At 54.8% G+C, this 17,846-nt stretch overlaps 1 protein-coding gene across 1 annotated transcript; it reads left to right on the plus strand.

Annotated features, from left to right (window-relative positions):
• The first annotated feature begins 1,391 nt into the window (after positions 1-1,391).
• On the plus strand, positions 1,392-16,387 carry ACVR1C (activin A receptor type 1C). Its single transcript, XM_085584828.1, has 9 exons — positions 1,392-1,539; positions 8,835-9,065; positions 10,910-11,149; positions 12,632-12,862; positions 13,171-13,338; positions 14,056-14,212; positions 14,548-14,672; positions 14,785-14,915; positions 15,867-16,387. The coding sequence occupies exons 1-9, from the start codon at positions 1,467-1,469 to the stop codon at positions 15,990-15,992; spliced, it is 1,482 nt and encodes a 493-aa protein (XP_085440954.1). The 5' UTR covers positions 1,392-1,466; the 3' UTR covers positions 15,993-16,387.
• Positions 16,388-17,846: the final 1,459 nt, after the last annotated feature.

Raw genomic sequence — 17,846 nt, forward strand, 5'->3', positions numbered from 1 at the left:
TGTGCCCCATGAGCCATGCCATGCAAGCAGCTACTGGGGAGCATTTGTCTCAAAACACCCTCAAAGCGTGGTGTGTTTTTCCCTCCCATGCCTTGTCTTGTTGTTTTGGTTTCTGCTGGTGTTTGTTGTGTCAAAGGCCTGAGGAAGATCAGGCAGAGAGTGAAAGCTCAGTGGTGATGGATAATCAGGACCCAAACCTTCAGGTACCTGAGTATACACATAATTTCTAAAAGCTTTGATTCTCCTTCTTTACAAGTGCAGGAGATTATATTTTCATCACTTCTGCCAAGTGTGGGTAATCATGTTCTGTACATTTTCTTTCTTAAACTGAAGAAAAATTAATTACATTATTCCTACTTTTATGTCTTCCTTTATATGGAAAAGCAGAATAATTCTGTGCTGTGCAATTCCCATCACAATTAATTGAGGGTGGGGTGACATGGAAGTCCTCAGTGTTTTCCTGGGATCTATTTGAATGACAATTTTAAAAAGAAAAAAGTACAAGAGCAGCTTTTTCTGGTGCTGTTTAACAGCCACTTGATCCCAATACTTGGGTTTCATTTCTGCTGTCTCTGTACTGTGGTGGAGGGCAATTTGTTTTCTTGGAAAAAAGGATTTAGTCAGATGATTTTTGCTTGTGAAGGTGTAATCGCTAAATCCTAGAATAGTTGGAAGGGACCTTAAAGCTTGTCCAGTGCCACCTCTAGTCATGGGCAGGAACATTTCCCACTATCCCGGGGTGTTCCAAGCCCTGGCCAGCCTGTCCTGGAACACTTCCAGGGATGGAGCAGCCACAGCTTCTCTGGGCAACCTGTGCCAGTGCTTTTCTTACTAACATCTAAATCTCTTTTAGTTTAAACCCATTCAGATATTGCAGAAACACTGCAAAACTCTCCAACACGTTGCTGTTCGTGGATGATTCGGTGCAGCCTGACGGAGAAGTCCCGGGGCAGGTGCCAAAAGGCACTGATGGGGATGCGGCAAAACTCCCAAGATTAAAACCCGTCCTTGTCCCAGGGCCGGTTTTGCGCATCTCCGCGGGCAGAAGCCCCGAGGGCGGCGCGGAGCCCGGGCCGAGCCCCGGGAGCCGCGGCCGAGGGAGCGGGGCTGGGGCGCCCCGCGCGTCCCTGTCCGCCCCCAGCGCCCGGGGCTGCCCCGAGGGGCGGCAGAGCCGAGCCCGAGCCCCCGGCCCGGGAGCGGGGGCAGAGCGGGGCGGGGGTCGGGCGGGGCCGGCCCGGGCCCCTCCCCGCCAAAGCCGCTAAAGCCGCGGGCGGCGGGGCCGGTGAGCGGCGCCGGCGGGGGAGCGGCGCCGGTACCGGCCCGGGAGCGGCACCGGCACCGACACCGGAGCGGCACCGGCCCCGGAGCGCCACCGGCACCGGCCCCGGAGCGGCACCGGCACCGGAACGCCATCGGCACCGGCCCCGGAGCGGCACCGGCACCGGAGCGGCACCGGCCCCGGGGCCATGCGGGGCGCGCCCGGCTCCGCGCTGCGAGCGGCGCTGCCGCTGCTGGGCGCCGCCGTGTCCCTTTGCGCAGGTACGGCGGCACCGGGAGCTCCGGGAGCGGCACCGGGAGCGGCACGGGAGCGGCACCGGGAGCGGCACCGGGGGCTCCGGGAGCGCGAAGGTCGGGGCGCTGCGCTAGAACCCCTCTTATCCATCCCGGCCGTGCGCCCGACGCCGTTCGGGGGGGCTCGGGCTCTCGGTGCCTTTAATCCGGCCGCGCGTACCGAGAACTGGGTCAGCGGGGACTTACCGGAGCCGAATCCCTGATCCCTGGGGCTTCCCTCGCCATCCCGGGCGGATCCGCCCCGGGGCTCCGGCGGCGCCCGGGGACCCGCTCGGAGGCAGATCCTCAGAGGAGCGCACCGGTGCGGTGACAGGGGGACCTGTCCCAGCGCCCTGCGGTGCCCGTGCCCCACCGGGGGCGCCCGGCTCCTCCACAGGTTCCTCTCTCAGGCGGCAGGTGATGGGAGCCGCTCCCTCCCCTCAGTCGTCCCCTTAAAGCCTAAACCCGGCTCTCTGGCAGCGCTCTGCAAACCAGCCGTAAGCAAGGCAGCGCACCACAGAATACTTCACAGTTTACCCGTTAGGTTGGCTGGGTTTTACCTGTCTCTCCGTGTTTTCACCAGAGCAGTTTCCTTGCGTGGTGCTCGTTAGGACCTTGCAGAGAGGGGAGGTCCCAGCCCCAGGTGCGGGGAAGGACCGTGCGCTTCCAGAGCCCATCCAGCTGCGCACGGATCCCTGCTTTTGGGCAGGGAGGAGGACCAGAGCTCAGCTCTGGGCTGTGAAGTGCTTCTGTGTACTAGTGCGCACCTGGTAGCCTCTGGTACCTCCACAGGGTGTAAAACCTGCTCCGTATGAGCTCTTCTCATTTCGCTGGAGCTCTGCTGTGTTTGGGAGTGACCCCAGGGACAGCCCTTGCTGTCCCGGTGTGCCCGGGTTAAACCGGAGCATTGCAATGCCGTGGCTGTCACCACTTCCCTCTGGAGAGCATCCAGAGCTCTACGGAGTCACGCTGGATTTGATTGTTTTGTGTATCAAAGTCTTGCATTGCTTTGCTCTCCACGGGTGCAGGGCAGGGTCCTCTTCTCCTCTCCTGTCCCAGAGTCTGGCTCAGGCCTGGGGCTGTGCACAGAGCAGGCAGGCAGGTGTGTGGCAATAGAGGGGACAGACAGTGTGACTGTCTGGGTGGAAAATTCCTTGTCAGACCACTCAGGTGTGACTTGAGGAGTTTCCAGTGCTGGGGACTCTCTTGTGCAAGCAATTCCAGCCTTGCAGTGGATCGGTGCTGTCAGCCCTGGGTTATCTCAGCTGCCTCCCCATGGAATTTGTACCCACAGTCCTGGGCCTGCCCTCAGCCCCTCACGGGCTGGGACCAGCAGCTTCTCCTTCAGCTCTGTGTGTGTGCTGCACAAAATCCCTGCACTCACAGTACTCTGCTGTGTCGCTCGTGTCCCATAAAGCACTGCCTTCCCAAGGATACCTCTCCTGCTCAAACCTAAAAATGTCCTTTGGCAGCTTACTCCACCAGAAGTCATTTCCCTGGGTGTTGTAGCCCTTTCCCTAACCTGTTAATATTAATTTCAATGCCTGGACCCAGCTCCTGCCTGCTGGATTTTGCCTTGGCTGCTGAGCTTTTCCAGAGTGGGAATTTTGAGCATTCAGTATCCTCCTTCCAAAATGATGATACTTGCAAATATTTATAAAATAATTCCCCAGATGTTTATTTAAGAAATCAAACTTCTGGAACTTTGTGATGTCTCTCATTCAAAGACATTTTCCCCTCAATTCTAGAAGAAATACTTTTCCTCTCTTTTCTACAACTTTCTATTTTTTGTCCTGTTTGGTACCAACCCTTCTTACAGTGTATTTATGTAGGGAGCTTTTCCTCCAACTATTTTCTTTCAGAGCCCTCTCCAGAGGGGGAACTTCTCCATATTTTTCATAATAGTCCAAAAAGCAGGTTTGGTTTTTTAAGACCCGTCATTGCTCAAAATTCTGCTTTTGCCTTCTGAAGAAATGTGTTAGAAGAGAATAAATTTGTCCGTCCCCTGGCTGGGGCTGGATCCGTCCCTGCTGTGCTGAGGGGTGGCCTCGGCATGCCCGGGCACCCTGGCACTGCAGCAGCTGCTGCGAGGGAGGATGGGGGCACTCAGCAGCTCGGGGCTCTGGGCTGGACGCTGCTGCCTCTGTCATCACCTGTGGCAGCTCTGAGAGTCCCCAGCAGGCACGGGTGGATGGGCTGTGCTTGCTGGATACAGCCGTGCTCTGCCCCTGCAGTGGCACTGGCACAGGCACCCAGGGCTGCCAGGGAGGGTGCTGAGGCTGCCTGAAGGAGAGGGAGAGGAGAGAGCTTCCTCCTGCTCCATGGCAGAGTGCTGCCTGGGACACCTGGGCTGCTTTTGGGTACATGTGAAGTGGTGAGTACCCGACCCCTTTCATCTTCTAATTGTGATCTGTGATTTCTGCAGAGAACCTTCACACCTCTCCAGAACTGCCTTTGACGTGACAGCTCCGTTTCTTAATCCCTTGCTGTCTGTCCTGAAACTCTTCCTACTTCTCCTGTGCCTTTTTGAGGTGGGTGGCAGCATCTGCTCCCCCATGGCAGAACAGGGCTGCATCTTCTCCTGCCCAGCTCTCCCCACGAGCTGAGCAGCTGCCCAACACTCCCCGGGGGCACAGCCCTCTGTTCCCAGTGGGGGTGGGAGTGTGCTGTCGCTGCTCGGGCACAGCTGGGGCTGTTTGTCCTTCTGTGCGGTGTGTCTGTCCTCCGGCCGTCGGTCCCTCAGCACGGGGCAGTGACGGAGTCGCCGTCCCTGCAGGGACCTGGCAGCCGTGTGGGTGCAGCACCCGGGGGCTCGGGTCAGTGCTGGAGGGACAGCTGGACTCGGCCTCAGAGGGCCTTGCCAGCCCAAGCAGCTCTGTGCCTCCATGGTGAAGTGGCTTTGCACTGCTCTGAACCCCGTCCTGCCTGGGCCTCGAGCAGCCCCGTCACCCCCTGAGCTCCCCGGAGCTCCGGGCGCTCAGCCCCTGGGCCACGGCCGCTCTCCTGCCAGCCCTGGGCAGCGGCTGGAGGACGGGCGGGCTGGCTGCTGAGAGCAGGGTGCCTCTGCCTGCTGCCAGCAGAGCTCCTTTGCTGTGCTCAGTTCCCAGCACTGGAGAACAAGGGGCTGGGCCAGACCCACGCCCTCCCCGCGGCGCCTGCACTGGGACCTGCTCTGGATTTTGTCCTGGCTCCGTCACCAAGGGGCTGCACAATGGGAAACAACCAGGCTGTAATCTTTAGGGTCTCCTTTGAGCCCCTTCATCCCACGGGAAATCCTCTGTCAGCTGGGACCCTTGTGAGCTCAGCCAGGTCCAGGTGTGTGTCCTGCAGTGTGGCTCCGTCCCTTCCCTAGGGTGGAGGCGGCCAGGGGCAGCTGTGTCCTGGCACTGTGGTCTGTGCCTGAGGCAGGGGACCCAGGCCATGTGGAGAGCCCACAGTCATGGGAGCCCCAGGTCTGTTATTTGGAAATAAAATGAAAGTGTATCTGGAAGGACACATAGACAATGACCGTACAGAATGATCAAAGATGGAAATGTTCTGAATATTCAGCATTTCCTCCCATCAGGCCACTTAGATCTTTTCTTTCCAATTTAATTTTGAAATGCTCTACTGGTAGCTATGATGAGTAGTGATGGATTATGATTTAGTGGAAGATTAATGCTCTGTTAATCTGTGTAGTAAAAAGTCTGTGCTGAGATGTAGAACCTCGTGTGGTTCATAAGAGAGGGCAGGTCTGGGCTGTGCTCCCCCAGAGTTTTTAGTTAAATTCTGTTAGACCAATGGTATCAGTGGGCTTGTGTTAAGTGCTCAATTCCTTCCATTTAACTTTTGAAGTTGCCCTGTCTATCAGTGTGTTTAAATTATTCGTTGTCTTCATGAAGCTGGTGTTTGAGCTCCTGCTCTTCTGTCTCCTGTTCCCGTGTGGTGTCACACTTGCTCCTCAGTTATCTGGTGATTCGTGTGCTTGGTGCTGACCCTTGCTGGTCAAGGGCTGGAAGCACACAGAAACCTTCTGGGTTTGCCGGGAATCAGGTACTGGCTCTGTTCCTGCTGCTCTTAGCCCATTGCATGGCGTGTCTGCCTGTCCTGGGTGTTTTCTGGCAGTGGCACTGAAAACTAAAAGGCAGCAAGTGTCACTTTTTAGGGGAGATTATTTTCTTCTCTGAGCACCAAGCCATCCTGCCCTTGATGCATGGTGGGACTCATCCAAGAATCCGGTGTGTAGTCCCAGCTCCTATTGCAATAACAGCAGGAAATTGTCCTTGAAAACCATGTTCGTGTTAAAAACCCAGGAAACCTCTGCTCCTGGGGTGTCTGTACCCAAAATCTGCTTTCCCCGTGTGCCAGAGCGTGCATCTCCCGTGCCCTCGGCTGGCTCGTGCCTTCTGCTGTAGCTGTGGGGCCCTGTGAGTGAGTGCCAGCTGCCCTGGGAGGGACCCTCTGTCCCTTGTCCACAGCTCCTGTCCCTGCTGGAGGGAGCCTCTGGGGTCCCAGCCCTGCCCTGCTCTGCCCTCCTGGCCCAGCTCTCCAGCCCAGGTCCCACTGGGATGGGGTGATGGGTTCTGGGGAGGGTTGGGGCACATTTGGGAGTGCCTGCTGCAGAGCTCCATGCCCAGAGAGCTGGCACTGTTGGGGCCAGGTCTGGATGCCTGGCACGCTCTCTGCAGCCGTGGCGTGTTTCAGTCGTTCACTTTCTCCTAATTTCTCAAGCAGAGAATGGAATGTTTTAAGAGAATTGTTGTGCTAGAGTAAATAAAGGAGTCCTGTTCAATACCAGATTAAAGAGTGCCTTATTTTGAAAGTTTGGGAGCACATTTTTTGCCTGCCTCTTTGATTCTTTAACTCTTTGACAGCCACCTTATCCCATTCCTTGGCTCCAGGGTGGTGGGAGTCCTGACTTTTGTCCTGAGACAGAGCATCACCAATGGCATTGCCAAGACTGTTCTCGGGAATGGGTTTGGGGAGGGAGGAAACATATAGGATTTCAGTCAATGGTTGTAAAGCCTTCCTCTTCTCCCGTGCTGTAAAATGGCTCCGTGGGAGGGAGGCAGGTCAAAGGTGGTGCTGGCCTAGACAGCGAGAGAAGATCTCCCATCATTGTGCTGTTACCCCTCTGGCCTGTAAGCTGAGGGCAATGCCCTGCTGGCTCCTCTGGAACAGCAGCAGGGGAAAATTAGAGGAGATATGCTCTAATTAGATCAAATTAGATGTGTGGTGTGAAACTTGGGATACACTGCCAGTGGTTGTAGATGGGCTGGTTATGGAACTGACCTGGCCAATTCTCTCCAATGGAAGGGGCTGTGAATGACCAGGAGCAGCACTGGGGCTCTCCTGATGGAGCAGAACAGACAAAGCACGAACTCTGGTGCGTGCTGTGCCCCTGAGGATGTCGGCAGGGCTGGGGACACGGGCTCCTTGGAGCAGGAGTGGCTGCACAGGTGTGTGTGAGGAGCTGTGTGGGGCACAGCGGGGCTGTGACACCGGGTTTGTCACCCCCTGCTCGGTGGGGTGGCAGTGGGAGACACCTGGATCTTCCCAAGGGCGTGTTCCAAAGGGCCCAGGATCCTCCCCTGATTCCACAAGAGCTGAGGCAGCTGAAGTAGCACAGGTGAAAGAAACCTGTGTATTCAATCATCTTTCTGCTCTGTTAACAAAGAGTTCTGGATGGACACAAATGCTCTTGGAACAGGGTCAGGGATTTGTACCTGGTTTGTGATTTCTATCCATTTTTCTACATGAGAATTCAGCCAGCAGCACAGGCAGCTCTCTGAGGAACCTGAGGCTTCTGCTTTTGTAGAATTATAATTAAAAGTGGTCTGTGAAAGTCTTCTGTGAGGAAAGTGTCTTGTCTTTCCCACAACTCCAGCTCTGATCGTGTCTCTGAACAGATTCGGCTGCAGTTTTCCATCTTTGCCCCCTACATGAGGGCAGGTTTTGGTGGTGCAGAGCCCTTGTCGTTGTGGCAGTGGCTGTGTCAGAGCTCCCCAACCATCCTCAACTCACCCCATGTCTGTGGGGCTGCTCGGGATGTGCAGGGACAGTTTTGATCAGCTCTGCTCTCAAGTAATCTGCAAGTACAGAGCATGGATAAATCTGCCAGTTATCCACTGCAGATGATGTAATAAAGATAATTTTCCATCTTATTTTTAGGCTGTGAGAAAGGGAGAAAAACACCATAATGACGTGTCTAAAGCCCCTAAGACACTTGCAACAATCTTAGACTCATTTCCTCAATAATGCTTTTATTTTGCAGTTTTGGTGATGATGTGTCTGTTTTCCTTCTGCTAGATCTCTAATTCATTTGGGTCTGGTGAGCCTTGCTCCTGGCAGCAGCTTTAGGACCAGGGTAATGTCTTTAAGGAGAGATGTGGCTGTTGTGCTGTGTGTGATGGATGGTGCCAGCCCCTGTGCCGGGGGAGAGCCGAGGAGCAGCTCCTGGCACGCCCAGCCCAGACACGGACACGCCGCGCCAAGGGAGTTTGTTGTGGGCCCGAGCTGGAGATAAACACCCCGGCTGGCATTTGGGAAGGGTGGCACAGGGTGGGGATTGTTGTAAGGAAGCAAAGAGTGTCACAGAAACAGAAAGCAGACTTGTGCTGATGTCTCTCAGGACTTCTGCACTCCCCTGGGGACCCTGGGGTTGCAGATCCCTGGAATGGTTTAGGCTGGAAAACCCCTCTAAGATCACTGAGCCCACTGTGCCCCAGCACTGGCAAGTCCACCACTAACCTGTATTCTACTTTTCAACTCTCTCTTATCCTTAAATGAAAGAAAGACCCTGTCCCCCATAATTCCAAAAGAAACAGAAAGATTTATGGCTGAAATTATTGCCCTGAGTAGAGCAGGGCTCTGTCTGGCAGAGCTGGGGCTGGCCCAGGAAGGGCTGGGGTGCTGTGTGTCGGTGACCTGGCTCGGGGCTGTCACCCAGTCAGCTCTGGCACAGCTGGGGTGGCTGCTGTGGGCAGGAGGCTGGATGGGCAAGGGGTGCCATGGTTTTGGGAGCCAGCTTTCGGGGGATCTGCTTTTTGGGTGGCCAGTCTTCTCCACCAGAGAGGACAGACGGTGTCTGTAAAATCCCCTGGCACCAAGCTTTAAACACTTGTCTCGTGTGGATGCTGGGGGCTCGTGCTGTTGGGTGTCCTGGGCCGGGCTCCTGCCCTGTCCGGGACCCGTTCCCGGCGCTGGCCCTGCGCCTGGGCTGGCACGGGTGTCCCGGCCGGCCGGTGCCGTGCCCCGGGCTCCGCGTGCCAGGCCTCGTCCCCACGGCCGTGCCCTGCTTCCAGGCCTGCAGTGCGTGTGCCAGCTGTGCGAGCACACCAACTTCACCTGCCAGACGGAGGGCGCCTGCTGGGCCTCGGTCATGCTGGCCAACGGGCGCGAGGAGGTGGTCAAGTCCTGCGTGTCCCTGCCCGAGCTCAACGCCCAGGTCTTCTGCCACAGCTCCAAGAACGTCACCAAGACCGAGTGCTGCTACACCGACTTCTGCAACAACATCACGCTGCGGCTGCCGCTCGGTGAGTGCCGCCGGCCGGCGCGGCCCGGCTCGCTGGGGCTCGGCTGGGGGAGCTGCCAGCGCTCGGGGGCCGCCTGTGCCCGCTGCGGCCATGCCCAGCTGCCTGCAGCCCCCGCAAAGATAAACTGCAGCTCTGCCCGCAGCACGGGGAGTTCTTCATCTCTGAGGGTCTCCCAAAGGCTGGCTTTGCTGTCCTGCAGCTGAGTGTCTCCCAAAGGCTGGCTTTGCTGTCCTGTCAGCACCGAGTGTCTCCCAAAGGCTGGCTTTGCTGTCCTGTCAGCACTGAGGGTCTCCCAAAGGCTGGCTTTGCTGTCCTACGGGCACTGAGTGTCTCCCAAAGGCTGGCTTTGCTGTCCTACGGGCACTGAGTGTCTCCCAAAGGCTGGCTTTGCTGTCCTACGGGCACTGGGTGTCTCCCAAAGGCTGGCTTTGCTGTCCTGCGGGCACTGAGTGTCTCCCAAAGGCTGGCTTTGCTGTCCTGCAGGCACTGAGGGTCTCCCAAAGGCTGGCTTTGCTGTCCTGCAGGCACTGAGGGTCTCCCAAAGGCTGGCTTTGCTGTCCCAAAGGCACTGAGGGTCTCCCAAAGGCTGGCTTTGCTGTCCTGCAGGCACTGAGGGTCTCCCAAAGGCTGGCTTTGCTGTCCTGCAGGCACTGAGGGTCTCCCAAAGGCTGGCTTTGCTGTCCTACGGGCACAGGGTTCTCGTAGGGCAGGAGTGGTGGGTGGCTCCAGGGCACTGCCAGGGACCTCTCTGGCTGGGGCAGGTTCAGCAGTGGGAGCCCTGGGCCGTGGTTGGGTGGGCAGCCTGTGAGGCAGCTGGTCCAAGCTGTCCCGCCGGTGTCACCGAGGAACGGGAAGCTGTGAGATTCCTGGTCCCAGTGAGAGGGAGGAAAGAGGCTGGCACTCATAGTGCCAGTGGAGCCCTGTGTGGTACCCAGCTGCTGCAGTGTGTGAGTCTGCCAGGCATGAAGTTCTGTAATGAAGTTGATTAGGTGCTTTCTGCAAATAAATATTTCTACTTTTTTTAGCATAATTTTAGTTTAATCTTTTTTTTGTTCTTCTTTCTAAGATTTTTGTTTATTCTAGGCTTTTTTTAAAAAAAGGTGAAAAATATACTATTCTATCAGATAATGCATTTTTATATACTTACAACAGTGAGGTATGTTGCAGGTAAGAAAGCTGCAAATTAATTCACAATTTAAGATTGTAACTTGAATTTAAGATGCAAATTAAGGTGTAGTTCTTAATGGAATTTGAAAGGCTGTTGCTGGGCAGACCGTGGGGGAACTGCTGTGGGAGCCTTGGGCACTGTCACCTCCTGGTGAACTCTGGTCCCAGCCTCACCTGTGCCGTGGGGCAGGAATCAGGATTATTTAATTAGTGGTAAGGATAATTTGCATGATGCTTGTATCTCCACAGACAACTGGCGATAGAAGCATCACCAAGTCACTCCAGGACATTGTTTTTCTTTCAGCTGACCACAGAAGGGACACACTAATTGTAGTCATGCTCTAGAAATAAAGTGCCATGGTGGTTTTTCCAAGTTGGGAAGAAAGCTGCTATTTCTGGAGGAGCTGCAGAGGCATATCTGCTGTTCCGGCACTTGAGCTGGGACTTGCAAAACATCTAGTTTCATATTTCAGTCCTCAAAAAAAAGGACTGAATTCTTACCCTGAGCCCTTTGCTCTGGAGGTTCAGGGGAGCCTGTGTCAGTGGGAATTGCAGGAGCGCACCGTGGTTCCCGTGTCAGTGGGAATTGCAGCAGTGTCCCTGTCCCCTCGCTGTCCCCTCGCTGTCCCCTCGCTGTCCCCTCGCTGTCCCCATGTCACGGCCGTCCCTGTCCCCAGCATCGGCGGACCGGGCGGGCCGGGCGGGCCGGCGGCCGGCGGCGCTGGCGGCGGCGGTGGCGGTGCCGCTCTGCGCCCTGGGGCTGCTGGCCGGGCTGCTGGCCACGGCCCGGGGCCGGCGGCGCCGCGGGGCCAAGCCACCCAACGTGGAGGAGCCGCTCTGCGAGGGCAGCCTGCTGGGCTCCGGCAAGACGCTGAAGGATCTCATCTCCGACATGACGACCTCCGGCTCCGGCTCGGGTAGGTGCCCTGCCCTGCCCTGCCCTGCCCTACCCATCCCATCCCATCCCATCCCATCCCATCCCATCCCATCCCATCCCATCCCATCCCATCCCATCCCATCCCATCCCATCCCATCCCATCCCATCCCATCCCATCCCATCCCACCCCATCCCATCCCATCCCATCCCATCCCATCCCATCCCATCCCATCCCATCCCATCCCATCCCATCCCATCCCATCCCATCCCATCCCTGCCCATCCCTGCCTGCCCTCCGTGGGTTGGTGCCGCTGTGCCAGGGCACGCTCCCTGCGGGGCTTTGGGCGTTCCTGCTCTGCCAGACCGCCAGCATTCGGTTCTCTGTGGGAACGGAGGCGTTCGAAAGGGAACGCGCTCAGAAAGCAGAACCAACGCAGCAGACAATGACAGGTGCTAAGCTCACCCGAGTGCCTCAGGATGCTGCTTCTGACATTTCTTGTGTTTCATAGCACAATAATGTTTCTCCAAATTCTTGTTTTGAGCAGAACATTCTTCTTTTTTACATTTTTTCCATTTCTGATATCTTGCCTACTGTGATGCCTCCATTGCTATTGAGAGCTTGTTTAACCAAAGAAACCTAAAAATGAGGTGGGAATTCACAAATTCCAGCTCCTTTGACCAGTGACATGTCTGGGATGTATAGCCCAACTTTCCCTAACTAGAACAAAATATGTAAACTATGCTTGCTTTTATTTGTAAGTAAAAAGTGTACAGCTGTGTCATGGTTTGACACTGGCACAATGCCAGTTATTTCCATGAGCTGCATACCTCTGATGATTAAATTGCTGTTCTTCCCTAATGCCTTTTTACAGCTCTAATGAGCAGGCTTTGACTTTAATTATGCTGAAGTTTTTAACTATTCACAGCCATCCCTGAGCCAGGAACAGGGCTGCACTTGAGCAGAGCCAGAGCCCCATGCACCGGCGTGATTTGTTCTGACTTCAGCCAAAATCAAGGTTGCAGTTATTAAAAAATAAACAAACAAAGAAAAAAACCCCAGGGAATTCTTCTTTTTGTTTTTTTCCTTCTAAGTCCTCTACAAACACAGAATCAAATCAATCTAGGCAGGGTTTGTGGTTGGCAAAGCACAGTGTGCTTACTATTAATTAATATTAATGATTTATTATTAATAAGTAATAATTTATTTTTATTTTAAAAAATTTCAGCTGGAGTAGAGCAACTAGTTGCCTGCAGGACAGCTGCAGTCTGTATCAAACCAAATAGAGTAGTTCAGGATGAATTTTAAGATTTTTACTGGGGTTTAAAAAATTTTTTCTATGTACAGACACTGGGAAGTAATATCAAAAATTCGGATTTGAGGAGCTATTGGTTGGGAGCGTCTTTTCCCTCGGCAGTCTCAGAAAGCAAAGCCATGAGCGCAGCTCTCTGGGAAAGGCCAGCGCTGGGGTTTGAGGGTCCCAGCTGAACCATTTCTCCGGTGTCCGTCTCTCCTTTTCACCAGGGCTGCCTCTGCTGGTGCAGAGAACCATCGCCAGGACTATTGTCCTGCAGGAAATTGTGGGCAAAGGACGGTTTGGCGAAGTCTGGCACGGGAAGTGGTGCGGGGAGGATGTGGCTGTGAAAATCTTCTCCTCCAGAGACGAGCGGTCCTGGTTCCGGGAGGCGGAGATTTACCAGACAGTCATGCTGAGGCACGAGAACATCCTGGGCTTCATCGCTGCCGACAACAAGGGTGAGAGCGCAGCCTCCAGCCTCCTGGAGAGCTTTTCCGGCCCACACAGCCCTCTGCCTCTCTGCGGTGGCCTTGGCAGGGCTGGCCCTGGTTGGACTCCGTGGTCTTGGAGCGCTTCCCAGCCCCAGCGACGGCACCGGCTGAGTCCTGAGTGTCTGTCCCAGCTCAGCGTCCGCTGCCCCCATCCATCTGCAACGCGGCCCTGAGCTCCTTCCTGGGCACAGCTGGCACACTTCCCTGCTCGCGCTCCCAATGAGGGAAAGACTTTCCCCAGCTCGCGTTGTTCATATCCTGCTTCCTCTGGCCAGATAATGGGACGTGGACTCAGCTCTGGCTCGTCTCCGAGTACCACGAGCAGGGCTCGCTGTTCGACTACCTGAACAGAGGCACGGTGACGGTGCAGGGCATGGTCAGGCTGGCGCTGTCGGTGGCCAGCGGCCTGGCCCACCTCCACATGGAGATCGTTGGCACGCAAGGCAAGTGCTTCCCTCCCGCTCTTCCTTCAGGTGTTTTAAGGAGCTTCAGTGTTCCCAAGAGCGTTCGTGGGTGACGTGGTACTGTGAAGCGTTTTCCAAACTGCTGGCACCAGGGGGACTGTGAGTGACAGTGGTGCAGGCAGACAGGGAAGAGGGACCTTCCCTCCCTGCTCCATTGTCTGCACTTAAACCGTGCCTCTAAAGAGATGCCTACAGAAGCAGCTCTGCTGAAGGGGAGTGAGCACTAATGAAGGAAAAATTAGGAAAAAATTCTTCATTTGTCCAGCCCTGGCACATGTTGCCCCGGACAGTGGTGGGGTCACCATCCCTTAAAAAGTTGTGTGGATGTGGCACTTGGGGAAATGGGTTAGTGGTGGTCAGTGCTGGGGAATGGTGGGACTCAGTGGTCTTAGAGGGATTTTCCAACTCAATCCATCCAGTGAGTCTGTAATTTTCTAAACAAATTTGGACAGTGAGCTTCCTGTTTCTGTCTATGCGTTTTATTCCTGAAATATAGATATTGAAAAAAATGCCCTTAAAATTTTCTTTTGAAGTTGAGAACATTTAGCAGAGCTTTGCTTGGCTCAAAATAGGCCTCAATACTTCAATAGGGTACAATAACAAAAGTGAATCAAACTGTTTTTACATCCTTGCTCCTTGCATTAAAATCCACTCGTAGTTATCAAACTTGGAGGCGGTTTCTCTTGCTGTGAACAGGGAAGCCGGCGATCGCACACCGGGATCTGAAATCCAAGAACATCCTGGTGAAGAGGAACGAGACCTGCGCCATCGCCGACCTGGGGCTGGCGGTGAAGCACGACTCGGTGCTGAACACCATCGACATCCCCCAGAACCCCCGCGTGGGCACCAGGAGGTGGGGCGGGCGGGCAGCCTGGCTCCGTGACGGCCCCTCCAGCCCTGCCCTCCAGCAGCCACGTCCCCGCTGCCCTGGCACGGGGCAGGGCTGGCCGCAGCCCCGCGGGGAGGGTGCTGGCCGGGTGGATGGGCGAGGGAGGAGCTGCAGACCCTGCTGTGGAGTGGAGCTCTCTGCCCCACGTGGGGCACGGTGTGCCAGCCAGCCCCGGTGCTCTGGGCTGGGCAGGGCGCAGCTGCCAGCGCCACGAGGGGTCACAGGGCCCCGGCACGTGGCAGCACAGCCGTGGCCTTTTGTAGGAGTTGCCCAGCAAAGTGACCCTGTGTGCCCCAAAGGTACATGGCCCCCGAGATCCTGGACGATGCGATGAACACCAGCATCTTCGAGTCCTTCAAGCGTGCAGACATCTACTCCCTGGGGCTGGTGTACTGGGAGATAGCCCGGAGGTGCTCTGTTGGAGGTGAGGCTTTGACCTTCTCATCCAGTCCCAGACAGGTTTGGGCTGGAAGGGACAGTAAAGCTCTTCTCATTCCACCCCTGCCATGAGCACCTACAACACAAATCTTCTCCAGGAATCACTGAGGAATACCAGTTGCCTTACTATGACCTTGTGCCTTCTGATCCTTCCATAGAAGATATGAGAAGGGTTGTCTGTGAACAGAAGCTCAGACCAAGTATTCCAAACCAGTGGCAAAGCTGTGAGGTAAAAGCAATTTCCTAGCTTGTTCCAGGTTTATTTTGTAGGGGTTTTTTTTACAGTTTTATTTTGTTGTTTATATTTTCAAGTTTAATTTTAGACAGAACTTTTCAGCGAGAAATAGGGTAGTCAATGCCCAGCTTCTCCTGAATTTAGAAGCTTCAGATGTTTAGCGCTCCTTCAGATCAATACAGAGAAAACTCTTTGCACCAAGTGCTCAATGCTGTCCAAGGCAGGGCTTAATTGCTGCTGCTGCTCTTGTGTCACCATTTCAGAGCGCTGCACTTTATCTCCCTGTACTAAATCTGGAAAACGGGGGGTGGTGGTTATATCTCTGGCTGTTGTCTGTCCCCCTGCAGACCTGTTCGTACCCCAGGTGCTGTTTCTGTCCCCAGCTCCTCTCTGTACCCACTCCTGTTTCTGTCCCCACACCCTGTCTGTACCCGGTGCTGTTTCTATCCCCCAGCTCCCATCTGTACCCTGTCCTCTCTCTGTCCCCACACCCTGTGTGTACCTGGTCCTCTCTCTGTCCCCAGCCCCTGGCAGTGTCCTGTGCCACCCCTGCCAGTGCCCTGTCCCCGCTCTGTCCCACCCCTGTCGGTGCCCTGTCCCACCCCTGTCCCCGCTCTGTCTCACCCCCGGCAGTGCCCTGTGTCCTGTCCCCGCTCTGTCCCACCCTGTCCGTGCCCTGTCCCACCCCGGCAGTGCCCTGTCCGTGCCCTGCCCCGCCCCGGCAGTGCCCTGTCCGTGCCCTGCCGCCCTGGCAGTGCCCTGTGCCCTGTCCGTGCCCTGTCCCACCCCTGTCCCCGCTCTGTCTCACCCCCGGCGGTGCCCTGTGCCCTGTCCCCGCTCTGTCCCACCCTGTCCGTGCCCTGCCCTCCCCGGCAGTGCCCTGTCCGTGCCCTGTCCCACCCTGTCCGTGCCCTGCCCGCCCTGGCAGCGTCCCCTCCGTGCCAGGCGCTGCGGGTGCTGGGCCGGCTGATGCGGGAGTGCTGGCGCGCCAGCGGCGCCGCGCGTCTCACGGCGCTGCGCGTCAAGAAGACGATCGCGCAGCTCTGCGCGCCCCAGGAGCCCAAAGCCTGACGGCTGCCGCGGAACGGGCCCGAGGCCGCTCGCTGCCGTCTCTCCGCGGCCGGGGCTGCCTCCCTGCCGCTCTACCTCAGGTGATGCGCCTCGGGGCCCGGGCAGAGCGCCGGGCCGGGCTGCGCGGCCGCGGCACCGGGCGGCTCGGCGCTCGGCGCTCGGGGCGGACGCAGCGAGTCCGTGACTTGCTTTGGCTTTTTTCTGTAAATCAGACACCAGTGAGTCGCAGGAAGGAGCTTAAAGCACCATGACAGTGTAAAAATGCCTTTTGCTGTTGTGCTTTCATCCTTGTCAGACCCCAAGCGTCCTGGAAGTGTCCGGTGTTGGTTAAAGCCTGTTTGTGGGAGAAACCTCATGTTCTGTCCTCCAACCAAGTAAAAGACCAAATTAACCCAGCTTTTTACCTTTTTGTTTTTTTTTTTTTTTTTAAATTTAATATTTTTTCCATTATCTGAAAAGTGGTTGCCAGTAAATGCATTTTGAATTACTATATTTATAAATAACCAAGCAATTAGAAAAGATGGAAATTCCACAAAGTTTGTACACCGTGAGTAAAACCATTCAGTCAGTTCCCTATTAACATTATTTTTATTGTCTCAATTTCACATATCATGGTTAAAATTTGAGTTGTTTTACTCTGTCTTTTGCTCATTGAACAGATCAATCTAGGAACAACTTTTCCTTTTAACAGTGGAAAGAATAATAGACGCGACACTTTTCTGTTAGCTGTGAAAGGATTGAGCAGGAGAAATTCTACCTAAACTGAGAAAATATTTCTTTTTAGCAATGTTTTCCCAACCACTGGCAGCATTTTTTTAGTGCCTTTTGATGAATTAGGGAGAAGCTTTAACAAAAGCCAATGCCGCCTGTTCAGGCACCCTTGGCCGAGGCAGGGAGGTAAAACGAGGTAAAACGAGACAAGCCTGAAGGTCTCTGCCAGCCCAAACCATTCTGGGGTTCTACGATTCATTCTTACGTGCCTCAGCTGCGTGAGCTCCCCGAGGAGTCAGTGATGTGACTTTGGAGGCTGTTTGAGGCTCACCTTGGCAGCTGCACGATCCAAAGCCTGTGGCTGACTCAACTCTCAAAAAAATCTGCAAACCTAAGATCCAGCATCTGTTCTTGTCGTATGTACAAGAACATACTTATCTTTGAAAGATCCTTATCTTAAAAAGGAAGAATCAAAATTTATTTTTTTTTAAGTGGGGAAAGAGTTTCAGTTTTCAGTTTCCCCCCTGGAGTCTCTGGAAATTGTTGGCCAGCCTGGAAATTTGCACAAGAGCCTTCTGGTGCCTGAGGGCAGTGTGGGTGGGTGGAGGATGCCGAGGCTCAGCTACTCCTCACACGGTCGCAGCTCCAGCCCCAGAGGTGCTGTAACCTTTTCCCTGGACACATCTCTTGGCATCAGGCATCAGGGGCTGTTTGCCCTGGCTTTTCACCCAACTCAGGATTTTTGCTCTGGTTTTCTTTTCTCTTTTGTTGTGGAGAAGTGAATGCACATTTTGATGGATTAGAGTTGAGCATAAAGGGGCTGATGCTGTTGTATTGAGTTCTGAAATGTTTGTAAACTCTACACTCCTTTAGAAAAACTCCAAAGAACCCTTGTTTTAGTGGCCTTTCCCCTCCGTGTGGGTTTGGCCTGTTCTAATTTAAGCACAGAGGTTATGCCAAGACACTTCTGTGCAGTTTAGGTTTCCCCAGAGGTCACAATGTTCCTAATAATCTTCACTTAAAGCAAAAGTTCTTAAGCTCATTAAAATTTTCAAGGTCAAGGATGCTCAAAACCTGTCGCCACATTCAGCTTCTCCTAATTGATGCTTCTAACTGGGGGGAGTTACCAATATTTTATCATTT

This window comes from Lonchura striata, chromosome 7 (assembly GCF_050655825.1).
Source record: "Lonchura striata isolate lonStrDom1 chromosome 7, ASM5065582v1, whole genome shotgun sequence".
NCBI lineage: Eukaryota > Metazoa > Chordata > Aves > Passeriformes > Estrildidae > Lonchura > Lonchura striata.